This window comes from Lycium barbarum, chromosome 3 (genome assembly GCF_019175385.1).
Source record: "Lycium barbarum isolate Lr01 chromosome 3, ASM1917538v2, whole genome shotgun sequence".
Classification (NCBI taxonomy): Eukaryota; Viridiplantae; Streptophyta; class Magnoliopsida; order Solanales; family Solanaceae; genus Lycium; species Lycium barbarum.
Genome location: NC_083339.1, coordinates 142,739,294 through 142,761,849, shown reverse-complemented (window position 1 = coordinate 142,761,849; position 22,556 = coordinate 142,739,294). Strand labels below are relative to the sequence as shown.

Sequence of the window (22,556 nt, the reverse complement as noted above, 5' to 3'; positions counted from 1 at the left end):
AGCTGGTAGAAATAACAAAAATAGAATGTAAATTGCAAAACAGGACCGGCGTTTGGGGAGCGAAAATGGTGAACATGAAGACTATTTTCGTCTTCTTCATTACAAGATCATTAGCGTCATTTACATTGACTCGTAAAATCCAAGACGCAAGCAAATCTAAACCATAATAAATAGTAACAAGAGAATGGGAAAAAGAAAGAATGATTATTGAACTTCACAAACTGCCACGAGTCTTGAGTAGAGGCTAAAAGAGCTCATGATAGTAAGGCGTGCTGACGGGCATCTGATGTTACAACTTGTACCTTTATTATTCTTACGGGCTAGGGCAAACACATTAACACGATATTCAATTTGTGATAACGATCATAAACCACATAATAATATTACCTATCCTCGTTCCCAGGAGTAGCCCGCTTGATCAGGTGTGTCACCCCCTTAATCTTAGCTTAGGGATGGCCGAGAACATTAACAAGCTTTCCCTGCTGAGCCAAACAGACGCATCTTTTCAGCAATCACTGTTTTCATGGCTTCTTTTGCAGAAGCCATGACATGAATGAGATCCTTCTTATTTGGGCTACTCAATGCATCCATATAAGCCTTGCGCACTTCAGTATTAACATTGAACTTTCTGACACCTAGCCGTATACATTCCTGTTCATTACAGTAAGAGTAAGCTGAACATTAATCTGGGATTGTCTATAATCCAATCCTAGCAGTAAAACCAAAAAAATGACTTGTTTACCGAAACAAAATCTTCAAGAACTTAACGAACTAAGTCTTGAAATGAAAGAGCGCAGATGGAGGATGGACGTTTTAGGATTTATATGCTGATCTAAACTAGTTTGTGATTGAAGTGCAGTTGTTGTTCTTTTGCATTTCTTCAAGGAGTCTCAAATCATCAAAGGGCCATCACCAACCCCCGGTTACCACTAAGCTTGTTAAAACATTAATGATAGGGATAGGACCTTCAACAGCGAGAAACTTTCCACGATTACCCTTTTAAATTTAAGTTGCCACACGATCTAAGGAAATCCCAATTCCATCCTTTTATTTGTACTCAGACTGTTCAACTTCCCTCTTGCCCTTTATCTATTTCACTAAAATGAATCAGTACAAAGGTGTTAAAGAGTTTCGTATACCTCTATTATTTCCTTTGACAGCCCAGAAGCTCCATGAAGAACAACATGAACTCCTTTCTTTGAACACAAGCCATAGAGGTCCTGTACTCAGAAAAAGGGGAGAAATGAGTGAGTTAAAGTATAAAAACGTGACATGAGTAATCATAGGTCACAAAAATGTTTAGCATCATGCATATCTTTGCAAGTGGTCATTTTCTCATAGAAAAAAGCAGAAATCTGATATATTGAAGTGTTTTTGACTAAATATTGTCCTCCCTCGTGATCCATATTGATTGAAATATTAAAAACCCAAGGTCAGCTAACCCTGATCTTACGTTAGAAGATGGAAAAGATCAAAAAAGGGAGAGAAAATATGCACGAGACCTTCAGCAAATCAAGTCTAAGATTTGGGCCACTTGGAGGATATTTTCCATGAACATTTCCGATGCACACTGCCAAAGAATCTATGGCCGTCGCATCAATGAACTCATCTGCCTGAAAATCATCATATGAAAGCAAGTTTGAAAAGTGAAAAAATTAACTTTAACCAGGGGTGAAGGGCTGGGGAGAGAGAAAGAGAGGGAGGGGAAGGAACCTGGTTAATATCAGTCAGCTTTGCTTCATAGTCTTCTACAGTCAAATCATCTTCAGTACCTGACAATCTTCCCAATTCAGCTTCTACCAACATCTTCTTCGAGTGTGCCAATGAAGAAATGTACTTTGTATAGGAAACATTATCCTTGAACGAAAGGTGTGAGCCATCTACCATGAGTGAGTCAAATCCCTGTAGTGGTTGAAGTTAGGAGTTAGCACACTGACATAAGAAACTTTGAGCTCAATTTGGTCGGGCAAAAAGTTTAATAAAGGGGGAGAGCATAATAAATATGTTCACTACTAGCAAATGAAACTGACCATCTCAAGAACTTCCAATAACTCTTGCTTGGAATTTCCATGGTCAAAGTGAACTGTTATAGGAACCTGTCATTATGTATATGGTTAATGCATTCTCGGAGATCAAGCAAGATAAAGAACACGCAGAGGCACAATGATCACCACTCAAAATTTCCAAGTTAAGTTTTCATTCATCCAAAAAAACCTGTTTATACATACTTATGATAGAAGTTCAGATATATGACATGACAAAAAATAATTACTCCTCAAGCCCTACATCTGTTCAACATTTCTAACACTAAATTGTTAATCCAACAGCATAGATATTAAGAGAGGAGACCTTTTCTGGATCACAGATTTGACACCCGACATAATCCATAATATATAGGACACTTCATGTTTTACCGCTTCAAAAGCCTGTGCAAGTTATGCTAAAAAGCACTGGAGCTACTCAATCATTTCTAAGTAAATATTTCTTTCTTTTATGCTGTTTTATCCTATTGATAGATTTAAAAATCCCCTATAATTAGCAAAGAAACATACTCCGTCCGGATCAAAAAGAGTGTCCACTTAGCCTTTTTTTCTTGGGTCAAAAAGAGTGTCCACTTATCAAATCAAGAAAGAATTAACCTTATTTTTCCAGATTTACCCCTATTAAATGCTATGTGATCAAATCCCAATACCTATTTAATTAGGGGCAATTTAGTCAAATTACCTTTTTTTTTTCTAGGAGTTGGTATTTTCTTAAAGGGTGTGCAAATGGCTAAGTGGACAGTCTTTTTGATCCGAACGGAGTATTATCTTTTGATTGATCGCTGCTTATATTGATTTTTCACTTGTCCACAAAAAATTGCAGCAGCAAACAGGCTTGCTTAGTCACTGTAGTGCAAATCCATGTTTCTTGTCTAGTAGGAGCAGCAGTTCAATTTTTATCCATTTATTTATTCATTATTCCAGGGTGGCTACAGTTTGACTCATTATCTAGAATATCACTTACAGATGCTTGTTCTGCAGCTGATATGCAACATGCGACGAGTGGAACTCCTCCTTCCTTTAATGCACTAGGATGGATCTGGAGGATAAAAAAAGGCAAAGAATCTTATTGTAGCACATGAACCAGAAATTAAGTTCAAATAGGGATGCCTTCCCTTCTTTTCCCCCCATCAACAGATTAAGCAGTCAGAAAAACATATATGAAGATGAAAAAAGATGTGGGAAAGTGAAGAACTTCAAATTTAAAAAGTAATAACCTAGAAAAAAGTAATAAACTATGATAGAGCCCTCAATCAAAGGACCACAAAAAAAAATGTCTTAGTATCTCCTGTAAACTAACTTATATAATCTAAGAAAGTTAAAAACTATCACGTCAGGTATTCTGAAGTAAAATATTAAAAGTGAAAATTAAAACAGATTAGTAGTATCAAAATAACAAAAATAAAAAAAAAAGGATCTTCAAAGGAACACGATGTTGTCGTCTTTCGTGATTTTTTAGCACTATTACAAATTTAAGAACAATGTTAGTTCCTCCGTCTACTTTTACTTGTCAACTATACAAAAAATAGATGTCCACTTTTAGTTGTCCAGTTTGGAAAACCTAGACAGAATTTATCACTTAGTTCCTAATTTACCCTTATTATTAACTAAAATCATTTTCCAAATATTGAATTTATCATATTCAAAGGGTGATATAGTAAAATTGTCATTTTATTTATTGCTCCTTAAGGGGTGTGCCAAGTCAATACTGGACAAGTAAAAATGGATTGAGGGAGTGTCTTTCTACAGTGCATGCAAAAATTGTTTTCAAAAGTTGTAACAATGTCGACGTTCTAAAGTAAACTTATCAGGGCTAGTAGGGCTACCACTAATGACGACTCTGCTTATACCTGTAAGATAGCAGGACTATTTTCCTCCTCTGCTGCAGCAACAACTGCCTCAACTCCTTCCAAATTGTAGACGTTAAAAGCGCCAACAGCATATTTTCCGCTCTCAGCTTCCTATTGCCAGAACTGATAGTTTAAGGCCAGATGTAAAAGAAACGGGAAAATCATTAAAGCAGAGCACCATTTTACCAGCAGGAGTTCCTTAGTCGATAATCTGCCAGGATGAGCCCAGTTTTTCACTACCTCTGCCAGAGCTTTACTGTCGCCAACATTACCTGATGTTCACATTGATAGCTATATATTAGGGATCCAAAGTACAGGTATCCAACAGCGATAAGAAACTACCATAAATTACCTGGGAAGACAATATATGGAACCTCTGGATGTCTGCTTTCAGGACCAAGCTGCCACAATGGAATACCCGCAAGAGCTTGTCCCACTATTTTAGCACGTTTTGCCTCTAAAGCTTTTGTAGCAAGATCCGATGAGGTAATTCCTCCCTATGAAAGAAGAAGAAAAGCAATCGGATTGGTCAAACACTACAACAATTTCTGTTTATTTAATTTCATTGAACATTTTCAGAGAATATTCAAGATAATGAAGCAAGATAGAGATGTTGTTTCACCGAAAAGATTGACAGTACATGCTTTCAAGTAAAAGAGTTTAAAAAAGAAGTTTAGGTTCCCTTAAACGAGTGCAACTAGGAAATGAGGAAGAACAAAACCCCTGATTAGAAAAGTCGGGCATAGTGTCCTTAGTTTTCTTTACTTAAAAAATGAAGTTGTCAGATTTATTTCCCCCAAAGGTGTCCTTGGCAGTGTTTTCAGAGGCGTTTTCGGGGCGGGGTACCAAAAATGCTCCGGGGCACAAATGAAAGGCGTAGATCCATAGGGCGTACGCCCTAGAATTTGGGGCGTAATTCCCGAGCGTAAAGGCGTACGCCCCGGGCGTTAAATTTAATTTTTATTATTTTAAAAATATTTTGCTATAAATTATGATTTTTATTATTGGTATAATGATATTTATACTTTTTGTTATCATGTTGTAGTGATTTTTACTAAACTATATAAATAAAGAAAGCAACTCTCATAGAAAATAACACTGCCATAAATAGTTTCTTTTAGATGATTATGCCTGAAATTAATATGATAGAGATTTCATAACACTATTTTCCTGAAGCAACTTTATCTATTTTTTGTAATTGCTCTTACACTTTTTGACCATCTCCTTCTACGAATATACAAATAAAAGTCGGTGCAAATATTAGTTGAGGTCGGGAAGGACTAATAGATCTGGAGATTGGTTATGAAGTAAATGAAGATTTCATTTTAAAGATTATCTAGGCTATTATCATTTTTTGTGTTGTTACCTTTCTCAAATAATAATTATAATAATTCTTTTTATATTATTGGTGATTTATTTGAATTTATTTGCAGAATTTTTAATGAAAACTTTACTTTTGCTTATTTTTTAGTAATAAAATGATAAAAGTGAAGATACATGAGACATACGCCCCATAGATCCATGGGACTTATGCCCCGTGTCTCAGGGCTTACGCCTCGCCCCGTGTTGCATAAAACGCCTCGCCTCACGCCCCCACCTCTTAAACACTAGTCCTTAGTTCTTCAAGTCTTAAAAAGAGTTACATACTGGAGTAAATAACAAGTTCTAGATCTGTTGATTCTTGTGTCTCTAGATTCACAATCATTTGTCATATTCAACCTACTTTTTGCTTCTATCCACATTATCCCTGCCCCTATCTTTGGATTAGGCAAGTATACACACGCTTTAGGACTCTTAAATAAGAAAGATAATATGTCTTTACAATTGCAACCTAGACCCGCTTTTGACTTTCGTCAGTCAATCATTAGACTGACAAATCCTTCGAACTCTTGTCCCTTTATTTGACACCTCTCAACAGAAAGCTAAGTGAGGGAAAGAAAGAACTACATAAAAGTGATGAACATGATAAATGTCTCTTCCACTAACATGCACATAATATAGGAGAATGTGATAGAAGCATTCGGGGATAAAAGAAGTACCTTTGCAAGAATATAACGAGGCCTCGTGGTTATCCGCCTAACTATCTCCACCAGTGCTGAGCTTACCTTGAAATTGATCTCTAAACTCTCAGAAGGAGCTGGGCATTGTAAGATGATCAGCAGCCAAAATTAATATTTTTTACTACAGTATGTTAGAAGCACAAAAAAGTGAATGCAAACAAAATCAGGATGGCAAGGAAATAGTATTCATCATAAGATAATATGAAAACTCAATCTTACATTCAGAAGAAACTTGAATGACTGGGAAGTGGCTAGAGTTGCTGAGTTAATACAACAGCTAAGTGGATTTAAAGGCATTTCTACAGAACCAGACACAATAAGATGGAAGTATGATAGCGATGGAAAGTTCTCTGTGGGCAGGCTATATAGAAAGGAGGTGATGGAACAACCAGGGGGTATATCAGGTCCATGGAAACAAATTTGGAAGTATAAAGTCCCAACTAAGGTAAAGTGTTTCACTTGGTTGGTGGCTAGAAGAGCATGTCTCACTCATGAAAAATTAAAAAGAAGAGGATTTGAGATTGCTTCTAGATGTTTCCTTTGCAAGGAGACTGAGGAAACCAACAGCCACCTGCTTCTTCATTGCAAAGTTACAACTTACAACACAGCTACGGTCACTATTCCTTAGCATGTCTCAAACTAAGTGGATAATGCCAGAACACACTGCAGACCTGCTCAGCTGCTGGATAAGGAGAGGAGGAAGCAAAAGCCAAAAGAAATGGTGGAAGATAATACCACCTTGCATATGGTGGTCAATTTGGAGAGAAAGAAACAACAGGTGTTTTGAGAATACTTCTAGTTCAATCCAGAAAATCAAAGAGAATTGTGTCAATATTTTTTTCTTTTGGTGTAAAGAGCAAGGTTTAGAAGAAGCTGAACAGTTAGTAGATTTTTTAGGCTCCCTATAGTTATTTTAGTTTTCTCTTGTTGTTTTGGGCCGATATTTTTGGAGGTCCCCAGCATGTCCTTAATGCTGAGGAATACAACATTACCATTCTCAAAAAAAAAAAAATGAAAACTCACTTTTGCCTGTGATCAGCTCTCTACTGGTCATTATAAGAGTATCTTTGTTGTTTCTAAGGTACACATCTGCCATTTCAGCAGCTCGATTGATTTCTTCCTCCCTCTTTTCTGATGACTCCATGGCAACTTTATTAACTGAAATCTACTTTTCAGGAAAAGGAAATTAAAATGCAGCTTCATATTTTCAGCGAAAGTATCAGATACAGTATTCAGAATTACCTCTATAGTCTTCAAAACATGACCATATTGCAGTTTTAGTTCTTCAACCTGCAGTAAATTTAAAATATAACTCTGACGGAAATGCCAATAGATATAGAAATTAAGCTATCAAATCTTGTTATATTCTGACCTGCTTTGTTGTTTTTGGAACGTATGAACCCACAACAATAAGTCCACCGTTTCTTTCTCTATTTATTCCAATATCATTTGGCAAAATTGGAGATTTCTGGATGATTCCAACTCGAGCAGAAACAAAACTGGCAGCAGTACGGCATAAAAAGTGTTTTCCTTTTAGTTCTGCCTGCATATAGAGCAAAGAAAATGAAGATCAACTTACATCTTACAGACATGAAAAAGAACTACTATCAAATGTAACGGGAATGCTATAAGACCTGTATCATTCCAGCAGCAAATACAGCCATGTCTCTTTCACTAGCCGCATTGACTATACATGTTGAACCCTGTTTACAGAGGAAATACAATCAGGATCAACAAAGAGTTAAGGTCGAGTTTTTGTCAAGGAAGGGAAAAATCAAGCGGGCAAGAAGTTCCCCAAGCCCACAGCGAAGTGCAAGGTTCCTTTTCCCTAGCCTTAAGTAGTTCAGGGACTAACATCAAAAGATTCTGCGAAGCTCTTCAGAAGGAAACATGTGACAAGATGATTGCTTATGCAGTAAATTGTCTAGCACTAGATTGGCAGTCGTGAATATAGATGCTAACTACCATCTACGACTCTGCCTTTCACTTGAAATTTCAAAACATTTAGAGCCTCAAGGGTCTTCTACTTTTGCTAAACATCAGCAACTGTCAGTAAACTTCTTTTTAGACTGTGGGTACATGACAGTAATGTTATGGAAGAGAACTAAGAGAAGTTTAAAGGTCCAGTATGCATAATTCTAAAAAATTGGGCAAAGTTTTGGCTATAATGAGGGGTTTGAGAAAGTATGTGCCTATGACCTTGTAAGCTCATATTTCCATTTTTAAGTCATATCCAAGTTTTCTGTGTATGAACCAAAACTCACATACAAAGCTCCCGCTGTAGAATAATATCAGCCCAAAAGACACACAGACCAAACTTCTAACACGAAGTCCTTCTCTAAGGAACTCCCGAGATCATGTTAAGAGCTGTACAAAAGAATAGTACATAGCTAAAAGAGGAAATAGCTACCGAGTATAAATTAGCCATGTTAACACAGTCAGATGATGGATACTAAGGAACTAGTGGAGGCAATAAAATGCAAAAAAGCGATTATGTAACACACAGAGTAAGGTGATGATGCTTATGTACCTTCTGCAAATTACAGAGATGTTCACAAACAGCATCTGGTCCACCTTTTCTTACAAGATGGATGGAGATAGATGAAACACTGCTAGCAGGTCTGTGGCCCTTTGTTTTTTCTTCTACCCACTAAAAAAAAACAGAATAACAACTACTTCAGTTTAGTCTGAAACAGAAAACGTGTTTTCCTTAGAAACAGACAAGGCTTGACCTCACGGAGGTTGGAGGATTTGTATCCAAATGCAGCATCTTTAGCAAATTCTGTTTCACCTGCGGGAACAAGCCTGTAGACAAGAAGGCATAATTAGTGATTTCCGGCAAGTGCAAACAACTAATATGTGTCAAATTAGAATGGTACCTATCAGAATCTGCAACATAATGTGTATCTCCTATGGTATAACGGCCTCCTTGTAAGAAAAAGGGGCAGATAATCCATGCGTCCATCTCACCCAGTACAGAAACAGCTGCATCTGCTTCCTAGGTAGCATAAAAAGAAATCTTATGAAGCGTGTCAAGAAAGGAAGACAGCAACAACAACAACTACAACCCAATCCCAAACAAGTTGGGGCAAGAAAGGCCAACATCGGGTTTGATTTCTGTCAGCTGATCTCCATCCTTACCTCAGGGAAATGACCTCGTAAGGTTGAATCACCCCTCAGAACCACTGTATAGTCTGCTTTCTCCACTGACTTGGCAGCAGAATCAATGTTCCTGCAGATATCTGCTATCAATGCACTAGCCTGGTGAGAAGCTTCAGTCAGTGGTCTCGCAATCAACGAGATAGGTAACTTAGCCAGCAGCTGTTAAGACATTACATACAAAAATTCCTTGAAGGAATTCGATATAGAAACTCTTATTCAACTCAAGTCTTTTACCTTCTCAGAAGTCAAAGCTCGAGAATTGGTCAAAATGAAAAAGCATTTAGGCCTCTTTTTGAATTCTTCAACAAGAGACTTAATACTCCTGCAAAAATTAGCAAGTTCATGACTGGTAAAAATAATAAAAATATTTAGAAGTTTTCATCTATATAAGGATCAAATAACAAAGTTTCATCGGTGATGGAGAAAAGAACTATGTTTACCAAGAGCATTTATAAAGCCAGATGGAGAAGAGAGAATGATGGGGATTCAAGCTAACAAGGAAAGGTAATTCTATAGTTGTCATTTTTCTATTATTGTGATTCAATGTATTAAACAAGATAAATCTCAACTCTCTTTGCATTGTACGAACAAGAGAATGAAGGAAATGGATCAAGAACTGGGCGACATGTATCTATTGCTAGTTTATTTAAGTTTAACATTACAAGTATCTAGTTCCACAAAAAGCTGGACTCTACTTCCGTTTATTTGGTCTGTCACACCAGTAAATATAGTGATTGGCCTATAGACTACACCTTGCGAATGGGGATGTTGGTTAATTATTTCTGTCTTCCTACTTCCGCACCTTGGATATCATGCATAGTACGCAACACATATAAAGGAAAGAAGAAAGTACACTTTGAAACTCAATCTTCTTGCCATACCATTTTGAATTGGTTACACTAGCTAGGAGTCTCTGTTTATGAATCCAGAGATAATTTTTTAGAAAATGTAACTAAAGTGCCTCTTGAAATTTATAGAAGCATCTAACCATTCTGTCAGGACCTCAATATCGTGAACAGTTTGAGTCCCAGTTGGATCATCATCCAGAACAATCAAAGTCTTCAAACTATTTTCTGTTAATGTACGTATTTCATTGATGGGATCCGCTTGCCACTCAGGAGGAAGGGACTGCAATACAGATTCTTTATTGAGAACAGGAAGTTTGCCTTCAACCTTGACTCCACTCAGCGTCTCATAGACCTGCAGAAGTTGAGATAGAGTAGATGGTAACAATTAGCTGAAGCTTTTTCCTAACAATTTATGCCTATCAAATAGCTTTTCATGCTGCAGTATATTTAACAGAGAAAAGCGAAATTGCCTTTGGATCTTATATCTTCACAAATTCAAACCTTAATTAACATGGCATCTCTTATTATATGTGCTGTTCATACCTTTACTACGGCAGCATCATCCAATCTACCCCATCCAGCAGCAGAACCTAATCCATGAGACATTGTGAACAGTACGAAGACAGATTACACAACATGAAAGACTATTTCTGCAGTACAGCAGTTCAACTACATGCTCAAGCACCATTAAATTAAACATAGGTCAATTAGAAAAAAGCGTAATTTGTGTTGGTTAAAAAAGGGTTTCTGAGGAGGACAGGTCCACAATTTTATCTGGCTAAACCCTGGCTGAGATGGCACAGAACTCACAAATCTAAGCCATTTAAAACTATTTAAATGCTTTATTGGAAGCCATGATTGATATTGGCTGGAATAAGGGGACCACCTATTCAGCTGTGTGTCAGCAATTCTTCCCACTAAGAGACCAATCACTTTGCCCCTCCCATCACCACTTCTCCCAACCCCTTGCCTAGTTTAACCACATTTTCTTAATTTCAAATTTCATTACAAGCATTGGGCCCCACAAACTTCTACATCAAAATATAAAGGAAAATATGACTGGGAGATTTCTATTTCGTCCAATTTTTCACAAAAAAGAAAAAAAAAAGAACCAGCGACACAAAGATCCTTTCAACAGGGTCCACCTAGTACTAGTTTAGCATGATATTCAGGGATGATTTCCAGATGCAGACAACAAATTGGTGAAGGAAATAAGCTGAAATGGAATATCCATAGACCATAAGGCTAAAAATGAGAAACCCAACTTTGTTGTACTTGATGTTTTCTTCTTTTTAATCAGCACCAGTAAAGTCACAGTCTTTTGACCATAAATAATTAAGGTTCCACCACATGACAATAATCTACACGCATCAAGAATTTTCTTCTAATGTTATAGTGACACTAGTAATAAGCAAGCCTAGACAGTTTGAGTATCTTGTCGTTGTAATACTTAAACAAAACTTTGAAACTGTCAATAATGCTGCAATCAATGAAACGGCATTTGAATTTGATTGAGGCAAGTTGGGGGATGAAAATGAAAAATCACATTTGCTGGAGTGTTGGACAACTGTAGTGAAGCAAATGAAGCATACAGTTAAAATAGAAAGCAAAAGATCTCTTAACACCTGACAAGAATAATTGGTGCGCAATATTTGCAATATGAAGCGGTACTCTGCGTGATGAGCCTTCACGAGAAACAATGCCCTGTTAAAACCATAAGAAAATTAAAAACCAATGTTAACGCAGCTGCAATATGAATATGTTCAATGTTTATCAGCCTCACCAGATCCTTCACGAAGATATCAAGTGCAGAAAGTGGCGTATAATCATTTTCTATCATGTGTGGCCCACGATTCTCAAACATCCTGCAAAAAGACAAATCCGAATAAATTCTACTGTTCACACAAGTGACACAAATCTTATGCCACGGAATTTCTAGAAAGTAAATAGCTCCATGATGAATTAGGATTGAGAGAAACAATGAAAGCAGGCAGAAAACCAGAATTTCTCAGGCATCAGTTAACATTTTTGGAGTTGTGAGGAAAGCAGAAGGGTGGTCTATCATGTTTGAACTAGGATATTACAAGAGCTCAGAACCTCATTTCGTACAAGTTGAGAATTAGAAGACACCATAAAAGTTAAGCAAGTATGCTGGTATTTGAGCAAATAAACCCAAGGTTAATCATTCTAACATTGTCCCAGTTCCACAAACCAATGAATTAAACAACATGATTTCCTGCCTAACACCATGAGACAAACCAATAAATCAGTAAACTCTCTCACAACTCATGCACAGAAGACACTATCCCCCCCCCCCCCCCCCGCCCTCCCCCCCAGGAAAAAAGAAAAAGAAAAAGATATACGCACATGTTTTTAGCATGTCTTAAGAAAATCCTCACTTTGCTGGTAAAGTAGGTTAAATAAGATAAAATGGTGAAGCTTTTCCTATCAAGTATCACAAAATGACTATTGTTGAAAGCATCAATCAATCAACTATTGATGAACAAATAGTTAAACAAATAAAAGTATCCAATCTCTAACAACAAACATTTTAGATGAAATGATACATACAATGTAGAACAAAAAGGTCTTGATTTGAGTCTCGCAACTGTATAAGATACAGCTAAATAAATATAAGTAACCCCCCCCCCCCCCCCCCCCCGCGGTACATACAATTCAATAACTATTTCTACAATGACCAAAGAACCAACCGACAACTCATGCAAAACAAGCTGAGATGATTCCTTGAAGAACAAAAGTTTTTGAAGGTTTCCTGGTTAAAGTCAATCATGAATGAGCATCTCGGAAAGATGATAAACATAAAAGACCACTTTTACACAGAAACATCAAAAACTATTCAGAAAAGAACTGACTTCTCTTCCAGACTAAATTAAAAAAGTATATAGCTTGGACCCACTCTCAATCATAAAGGAGTCCATGATTCCCCTCTTTCTAATTATAGGACCGCATCCTGCTTTCAGCACTAAAGCATTATAATGTTCACGACTACATATCAGAAAAATCAGGTCCAGAATAATATTTAATAAACTAATATGACGCCATGCACTGTAGCAAACAAAACTAAAACGCAGGACAGCACAGCTTTATTAATTTCTTCAATACGGCATGGGTTACCTACCATGATGTTCCCCCACTATTTGTGATCACATCAAACAATAGTCTTGTATTAAGACCCAATCGAGCACCAAATGCCATTGCCTCCGCAGCTGATGCAATATGAACTCCAGCAAGAAGTTGATTGACCATCTTTACAACACTGGTGGATCCAGCATAAAGGTGAAGTCAATAACCGATGTATCCAGGACAAACTCATTGAAGAAACAGCGAGGTCATTGATAAGGTAAAAAATGATTGCAGAAGTATTTGCATGCACAAATGAACTAACTACTATGAAATCAAGTGATACAGTGAGGTCGGGAAAGATGATACTCAGATTAAAGGTACCTGGCAGCTCCACAACTTCCTCTTATAATATAAAGCTTCTCACTTAATGCTGTTTAGGGAAGCACACAAGGATCAGCATTTTAATAGAGACATTTGCTAAGGAAAGTACGTACTCAAAGATATTTGTGAGACCAAATTAAAGATTCCACTTCTTACCAGAAAGAACTGAACCAGTGTGCTTGAGAGCTTCATCTGTACCTGATGCCATTATCTAGCATTGATGGTATAACTTCAGTAAGTTACCAGACAAGGTTCATCCAAACAAAAACACTTTTGAAATATTAAAGGCAATCACCAAAAACTAGGATTTGAAAGGTAATTTTTTCATATTCGCACCGTAAGGGTTCCATTAGCAGCCCTTTTGACCCCACCAGAAACAGGAGAATCCACTAACTTTAATTTCTTCGAGTCACCTATCAAATGATAAAGGACAAGCATCTGTGAGTTACAAAAACGATATGAGGATTATGCTCTGAATATATGGAAAAGAAAGAGCCATTACTATAATGCAATTGGAGAAATCTCAAGATTTCAAAATCTCTGATTACAGTTTGGCAGAGAGTGCAAGTGAAACATCAAGAGGTCATTAAATTACACTTAGTTCTCTTGAAATTGACACTGTCACGTGTTGGAAGAGGCAGTATATCTAATCATAGGCCCAATATTCAGTCTGTTCTAAATCAGAAAGGATATCTTATCATCAAAAAGATACCATCCCCCAAAATTAAAATAAAAAACATGTGCTTATGCAAGTATGCACACAACACGTTAATTTTGCTTGAAGGTGCAAGTAGCCAATATCCAGAATAAAATGAGACAAGGTCCTTGACATGGTTTGGGCATGTCCTACGTCGACCTCCAAATGCACCAGTATGCACATGTGAAGCCATGGTGAGTAAGATGTTAAAAAGGGATGAGGCATACCTTGTTTTGGAAGACCTAATCTCATAGAATCCATGCAGACTTGGAGAAAAATAGGGCATAATGAAAAAAGATTTAAAAGGGCGATAACAATTAGTTAAGAATATGTGTTAGTCATGGTAGTATGATTACTTTTGTTCCTGCTTTCTATTAGTCTCTTAGTCTTGTCAGAGATTTCTAGCAGTAGAAAATATAGAAAAATTCAACTACTTTTTGTTCTTATTATTTTTATTTTATATGAGCGACATGGTCAGTGAGGATTCATATAGCCGACTCAAACCTGCTCGAGATTGAGGTGGATTGAGGTGTAGTTGTTGTATATATCTACTCCTTAAACTGGTATATTTAGGAACGGACTGACTCGAAAAGAATGAACAAGCAAATGCCAGGAAATGTATTACAAGAATGAAAGCAAAATTCAGTGGAATTTGATTACTTACTCTGCAAGCGTTTCTCGAGCTGGCTAACAAATGAAGGAGAAACTGTTGATGAGAGGATAATAGATGCTCCAGATGGAAGGGCTATAAACAGCAGGAGAGATGATTAGTCCTGCCCACAGATGTAGAAGTGAGAGCATAGCATTTACCTGACACAGCGCCTTGATCACCATAAAGAACACTTTCAGCTTGCTGTTCGTTTGTGACCATTACTACAAGTACATCTACATCTGAAACAATTAAGGTGGAAAACAAACATTTAAAAGGATCAGTAAAACCGGAAAGTAGCATATAACTCGTAGCATCAAACTTTTGCAAAGCCATACTGCTCGTCAAATAGTAAAGAAGCAACTTTCAATCACATCTTAGGGAGATGATCTTGTAGGTAAACTACTTTTGCGTTGGACTTATTGAGCAGAAAACAAAGAATTATCTGACAGATGACTTATTCTGGGTTATGCCAACCAAATCCAAGAATGATGGAGGCTGAAGCCCAAGTCCCTTCTCATTTTCTTCTTGACCCCAGGGGGACAGGGTGGCCTTGTCTTTTATAAGATTGCTAGTCAACCTTGTTCTCGCTTAATCTCGTCCAGGCAGTAACTCATACAACCTCCTCTTCAATATGATGAATGATGATTAAGAAAATAAACAGAATAGCAGACCCCTAGAACTTAAACCTCTTTGCCAAACAGACAAAATTTCCGGATAAAACCAGACCTGAAGATTCTCATCAGTTTATTTATGTATAATTCACACTTCAAAATGCATCTCAATTTACCTTGAGATACTTCTGCAGGAGTACTCCCAGTCAAGCCACCGGCATCTGCAAATCGAGCTAGTGATGGTGGATATACCTACAATTTCATGAGAAAAGGACTGCCATTACTTTCACTTAGTTATAAGCTTTAACTAAATCACAACAAGCACATGAAGTCAGCAAATAGATGCAAATACACAACATAAAGCATGTGGTTACACTTCAAGGTGTTTTGTAAGGAGAGATGATTATCGATATAGCAATTGCACAAAATAATGTTAGCAATCGGAATAAATTAAGGACTAATATTTTCTTAGGTCAACAAAAATCTGTCTTGCAAGTAATTTTCAGCTTCTATTTTCTTGTAAGAATTCTTTGAAGAGTCAGAAAATAACAGCCACCAGTGCAGACATAACCTCAAATACTGTACAAAATTAAAGGATTTGTTCTACTGTCACTTGCAGTTTTATTCCTCCAAGTATCTATTCGGATGTAACAGTGGACAAGGGAGGGAAACACTATCAAAAGATTAGCTTTTCCCTTCTCGGTAGGCGGACGAAAATACGAACAAGTTTTCCACCATTTTCTTACTTTGACCTATCAAACACACCCTAAAAGTGAATCACCTTCTCCACGTTTTCTAAGGTCAAAAAGAGTTCCTCGATAGCCATTATCCTAAATTGACATTGCTTTATGTGCAGGTATTGTATAGGTTTTTACATCTTACCCCAAATTTAAATCTATAATGGTTCTGATGCACTCCCTGAAATTCAGCCTTAGACTGAGTAATGTGTACAGAAAAGGCTTCACTCTTTAAAACATTTCAAAATTTCTAGCAAATAGAAAATGTATTATTTTCCTTGAAAGTTGGTGGAAAATCAGCTATTCATTAATTTAGGTAGGATATCTACTACTTAGTCATCCAAAATTATATTTTGACAAGGAACTAGTCCAGCACCAAATATGAAAGATGTAAGGCATTACATCATAACCGAGGACGCAGAAATTTGATTTCAGCAGATGAGTTGCCATGCCAAATCCCATAGCACCAAGGCCAATGAAACCAATTCGCTTCACAGTATCAGATTGGGAAGTAATTTGACTGGCCAGCTCCTCAGGGTTGTAAGTTTCAGAATTGACAGCATCAGCTAAATTTACCCCAAGTAAGCTTTCCCAAACCTGTAGCACATTCTGCTGTTAGTCACCGATAAAAGAAGCTCATGCTACATCAGACTAGGAAAACCTTATGTACTTAAACCTGACCTTGAGCATTGTACAATCATCATCTTTCTGTGCTTGGGGATGTGATGATCCTGTAAAGTAAATGCAAAGCAGCTGACATCACATCTAAATGTTACTATTATCTTCTACGAAACAAAATATGAAGGAATATGTACTAGCCTGCTATGAGTTGCTGATGAGCAACAGTTAAAAGTGGAATGAGGAATTTATGTGATTTCGCCATGTCTAGTACATTACCCTGAAGTGCACCAAAACAGAATTAGGGAATAGGAACTCTACAGCAGTCAAAGAGACATAACAGAAATTATTACAAGATTTTTCAAGCTATAGCCAGTGGAAACACCATGAAAGAGAAAAATCATGCAGCATTTTTCAAGTTATTCCTGTTGCCCGGATAAATTAGGTGTTATTTACTTTTGAGCTTATTTTAAGAAGTTTGACCTATTTCGTTCCTTGGAAGCTTTTTCCCTCTAAATTCTTCAAACTGATATGAATTAGTATCACTTTATATTGTTTCAAACTTGACGCAACATCCTTTTAGCTGACCCTTTTTTTTTTCCACGTTGCAAATTATCATTTTAAATAATTCTTACCAAATTAGTATAAAAATCTTTTCAAACATCTTATTCTTGAAATTCACACCAGCTCAAAATTAGTCTATCTCGGAGGTAACATATATCTTTTTTAGAATGAATCTCAGAGGTAATATATAATTATGGGAAAACCCAGGATTAATAATAGAAAAGCAACACTGAGAGGTGCCTTTCTGAAAGAATGTGCATTTAAAACTTATGGTTTCTCTTTCTGAAGAGTGAATTATCTGCTCTACCTGCTATAAGCCATAAAGATATTATGGACTGAGGATCAGAAAGAGCATTTCATCTTACAACAGAATCTGAAATTAATGTTAGCTCTCAAAAGAAAGGAATTATGGAAACTCAACAAGAGAGTCTTACCAAATTTTGAATGAAAAGGTTGAGAAAGAGATGTTTGGTTTGGTTTCCCCTCAGAAGCTGGGGAAGAGAATTCTTGAAAACCCTGCAGAAAATGAATATTAAGAAAAGTTTGAGAATGACGGCATGTGTAAATAATTAATCGCTACATAGAGAAGTAACGCAAAGCAAACAGAGGACTTGAGAAAGAAAGGACATAGTATCGGAGCTAAGTCAACTTACAACTAAACATATGAAGACTTTGACAAATGACTAATATTAGATCTTTCAAAAAATACTAACTTCTCGTGGCTCAACGAAAAAATAAACATACCCCAAAGAGATGCCCAGGTGTACACCTAGTTTAAATAACTTTCAGCATAAGATGACACATTGAACTGGTCGAATTGACGATACTTAATCAAACACCCAACTGTAAACTAAAGATCAGAATCGTGCACGAGTATTCAGCAAAGATTTTGAACTTGAACGTGAAAGTCAGACTTTAAGACTTCTTAACTAACTATCCTTTAAAATCAGCACAAATGCTTTCAAGCATCTTTTTTCTTTCAGCACTAATTCTTGCACTCGTGAAGGTCGGATAGGTCATTACTTCGCAGACATTTTCCAGCAGTATTAGTACCAGGAAACTAAGTGGACAAGTGCAAGATAAACTTCAGCACTGAGTAAGAGATTGAGAAATAGCAGTGATGCATATCATATTCTTTTTGGAACAATAAACTATCTAATTAAAGATATTACACAAAACACCTTCATAAAAGCCTAGAGGTGCTTATTTATCAAATGAAATGAAAATGTAAATGCAATCACCAAGAATTTCCAGCAGCATTGGATATTATGTCATAAAGTATCCATGGATGAATTCCAGCTTGCGCACCAAGACAGATGGCCTCCACCGAAGCAACAGAATGAATTCCTTCAAGGAGCTCAATCACCATTTTAGCTTTGCTGCAAGCATATTTGTAACCAATATTATAGTCGCTCGACTTTTCTCAACAATGACATGAAAAACATCAAAAGTTTGTAGACAAGGCAGATATACAATAATGTACCTTCCAGCACCAAGTTCACCCTCAAAGGTGTATAGCTTTGCGCACATGGCTGTCCACAGGAAAAAGCTGACTCAGAAACGCAAAGAAACATGAGAGTAACTAATTCTCTCTGGCTCCTATACTTTTAAAAAAAATTAAGAATAATGATTTCAATGTGAATTTCTGCAAAAATAAATCCAGAATAGCAAGACAAATTACTGCACCAGAAAGAATGGGCTGTGCTCTAGCAATGGACTCAGAACTTCCAGATGAAATAATCTATCATCATTGAAAAGAAAGAACAAAAATTCCTGGCATCAGCAAAGGATAAAAGTAAAAGATGAATTTCTAATGAACTCAAAAATGGGTCTAACGGGGGTGTCCTACCATAGTTTTATCATTCAGAATGTCTGATACTGCTTTTGAGACATATATATCAACAATGGAGTTTGTGCCATAACAATCTGCATTAGTCAAAAGAAGAACAGTTTGAGATTAGCAATGTCTGTTTTGTTGACAGTTATACAAGTGTAAATTCTATATTGTCAATTTCCCATTACATGTATAAGATAATCCTAGACATGTGCCTAGTTCACCTTGATACTTAACCCACAAAGATAAACATTAGAAATACCGAATGGTAATGCCCTGCAAGTCTTAGCTTATACTCTAGTGGGCTATGATATCTATATTCAATTCGTATAACAAATGCTAGTTCATCTTACAGATTTAAATTTAACCCAAAAAAAAGAATATTAAGTCCTAAAGCACTATATAGCAAGAAGTATAAAAACCAGAATTTAAAAACCACAAGACAGATATTATGCATAGTCATTCATCAATTAGTCTTCAAACATCACAAGAAAACTCAAATCTACAGGGGGCACAAATATGACAAATTTATTACTTCTAAATGTTGCAATGAAATATGAAATTAAATTCAGATCAAGATGTTACCTCTTAGATCCAACTCCAGCTTCTGAATCTGCGAAGGTAATACATTTGAATGGAAAATGATGACTGTGTCTTTACTTAATCCTGTAAAGCAAGAAAAAACATAAATAGGAAGGAAAGAGAAGGCAAAGGAATCACGCCTTTATCAAACTGATTGGACAGCAACATAGGATATATTCTCTGAACAGACTTTACCGTTTAAAACGCCCTTGTCACCCAGAATTAAATCATTTATTTGATCAGCATGAGATAGCAATATGACCAGTGCAGCTACACCTGAAAATGGTGAAGTGGATCAAATAGTATTTAGTACGTAGCAAGACACCTGGAGAAACTGTCAAGAACTTTCACCATACAATGTCAAGCAAGGTAAGCTATAAAGATTGTTGCTTCTCTCCATCGTATTTACTGGAGACAGCAGCATGTTTAAATGATGACCTCAAGCCAATCATTTTTAAAGGCAGTATCAGGTAAAAGGAGAGGTCTATCTTCTGTATACATCAGAAAGCAAAAACCTAGGAGACATCACCTTCTTTTAGGTCTTCCGGTAATCACGAAAGGAAACATAATATTGGTGGAAAATCTTTTGGGAGGCTACAATAGATTACATCTAATGTTCCAAATCACCACAATATATTATTTCCATTATATTCCCAAGTCCCAACATCTTTTTTGCTCCTTCAAAACATAGGGCTATAACAAATTAGCAATAGTGCGTCAAAAAAAATCTTCCGACCAGAAAAAAGGAAATAAAGACCAGCCGCATAAAGACAAGAAAGGCCAAACTCCATACGGAAAGACAAAAGCTAAAAATTTGTAATGTCGAGATCATTTCCCGCACGAGAGAGCTGAAAATGGGATTTTCAGTATCTTAAGGAACTTGAATCATGGTGGCAAATCTATTTAAATTTATGGATCATTGAGGAAAAAAAATTGATATGTTAGGTCAGGAAAAAGACAAGAGTTAAGCACATAGTGATGATAGCAGTTTAAACAGTTGGAAAGAAAACTATTGAAACAAGAGGATGAGGATTCTTCAAAGGTAAGAACAAGGTTTGATTTCCACTAAGGTGTTCATCAATTCTCTGTACATAGTTTCAACTGGGAACGATAACCAAACATTACAACTGAAAGAGAAGGCTCTGGGATAGGAAACATAAAGAAAATGTGAACTCAGATCTCACCTTTCCTTGCCTCAGTAGGGTTGGCACATACTTTACCGCCTAGCTTTAAGAACTTATCAACCAAAGGACTGCCTGCCTGTTGATACCACATATCAAAACCACCAATGATCAAGGGGATTACCAATCTTAAGCAGATGACAATGAGAAAAAGAAGCAGACGAGTGTAGACAGAACATAGGTTGTCCACTTTCTTTCATGTTGAATATAGAAACTTTATGTCATATGATGAACCAAGAAATTATCCTAGCCCCATTTTAGAGATCAAAGAAAGAAAATTTAACCTTTTTTTTTTTTTTTTTTTTTTTGTAAATGTGGAAAGAAGATTTAAAATCTTGACATTCTAAAAGTCTGTAAAAAGAATTACCTAGAATTCTGAAATGAAACTAAACAAATCTTCAAATAAGCTAATAGTAAATGGAAAATTTTCCAAAGCAACTCTATACTAACACTGACCAATATCAGGCATTGGAAACTTAAAGAGCTTTTCTTAAAATCTACTTTCTTAAATCACAACTTGCTATTTCTTCTGAGTTCACATAAACGATGGGGGTTTTGTTGGATCAAAAAGGTTTTGTTAGTTTCCTCTCCAGACGAAACAATGAATAAATTACACCACTGCAGTAAGTTTTTATTTATTTATAAGTACCTATGCAGTAAGTATTTAACCCACAGATAAAATTATACAATTTTAAACTTTTTTTCTAAGCTACGATGTGTCCTATGCACTCTAGATGGAAGAGAAAGGTGAAGCATATCAACTGAAATAGATAAACTTATGTAATGTAATACATAATGAAAGCAAGAAACAGTCTTTTCTTGTCTGACATTGCTATTTAATCTAACTCTGCTTGATACGTTTCCTAAACTGTATCTTGTGCAAGAATGCTTCTCTTTAATAAGTCCTATACAGACGAATGGCTGCAAAGATTGTCCACGTAGTCATAAACAGTAAGTACATTCAAATCAAATATTTCCCAATTGTCATAACTTGAGGAAATATATATAAGTGAGAACCACCCCCCTCCCAACCCCCCCCCCCCCCAAAAAAAAAAACACACACACACACACACCCCAAAATTTCAAAAAGGAAAAGTAAAATCATCCAAACGGTTAAACTAAAGATTTAATTTTCTTGAAACTATTAATTCAAGATCTTCATTAATCATTGCCTGAATCTTAGACAATGATCTAGATGAGTACTACTAAATGATCCAAAATCAAGAAACTAGAATCAGGACAAAAACATGATCAGAAACAATCCAAGAAGAACTGGAATTCCCTTCTTGTCTAAAAGAAATTGAGTAACAATAGAGAAATTAAAACAAACCTCGAATGCCTGAACAGAGTGGCCAGAAAGAAGAAGAGAAGTAGCTAAGTCCAAACTGATATCATCTAAACCGACGAACCCAACTACACTCTCAGTAGCCATTACTGTGAAGCAGACAGAAACAGAACAAACACTTACGATGAGTGAATTATTTTTGTGTAACACCCCACCTTATTATTAAGAAAAAATAGAGAGCAGCGTGGAATGCGTTTGAGGTTGGTAGTAGTATTATTTATTTATATAAAGAAGGTCTACAAGTTGACGTGCTTGTTTATTTCAATGTGTCAGACTCTAATATAGAAACAGTAGTATTACGCCGATAG

At 36.4% G+C, this 22,556-nt stretch overlaps 1 protein-coding gene across 2 annotated transcripts; it reads right to left on the bottom strand.

Moving 5' to 3' along the window:
• Positions 1–51: 51 nt before the first annotated feature.
• On the bottom strand, positions 52–22,486 carry LOC132633191 (uncharacterized). 2 transcript variants are annotated; one of them, XM_060349445.1, is made up of 42 exons: positions 22,234–22,486; positions 20,907–20,982; positions 19,918–19,998; positions 19,726–19,806; positions 19,156–19,232; positions 18,993–19,047; positions 18,790–18,838; positions 18,548–18,685; positions 17,741–17,822; positions 16,944–17,022; positions 16,806–16,855; positions 16,527–16,721; positions 15,564–15,639; positions 14,935–15,015; positions 14,789–14,869; positions 13,764–13,840; positions 13,584–13,638; positions 13,428–13,476; positions 13,102–13,239; positions 11,746–11,827; positions 11,588–11,666; positions 10,506–10,552; positions 10,103–10,314; positions 9,349–9,436; positions 9,094–9,273; positions 8,832–8,950; positions 8,685–8,757; positions 8,483–8,602; positions 7,587–7,655; positions 7,325–7,495; positions 7,195–7,242; positions 6,976–7,117; positions 5,932–6,029; positions 4,245–4,389; positions 4,079–4,164; positions 3,893–4,003; positions 3,007–3,081; positions 2,031–2,096; positions 1,714–1,902; positions 1,503–1,613; positions 1,140–1,220; positions 52–651 (listed from the first exon to the last, which is right to left on the bottom strand). In XM_060349445.1, the coding sequence occupies exons 1-42, from the start codon at positions 22,333–22,335 to the stop codon at positions 466–468; spliced, it is 4,200 nt and encodes a 1,399-aa protein (XP_060205428.1). In that variant the 5' UTR covers positions 22,336–22,486; the 3' UTR covers positions 52–465. The 2 variants fall into 2 exon arrangements, with proteins under 2 accessions (XP_060205428.1, XP_060205429.1); XM_060349446.1 differs by having other exon boundaries at positions 9,094–9,213; positions 22,234–22,484.
• Between the last annotated feature and the right edge of the window lie 70 nt (positions 22,487–22,556).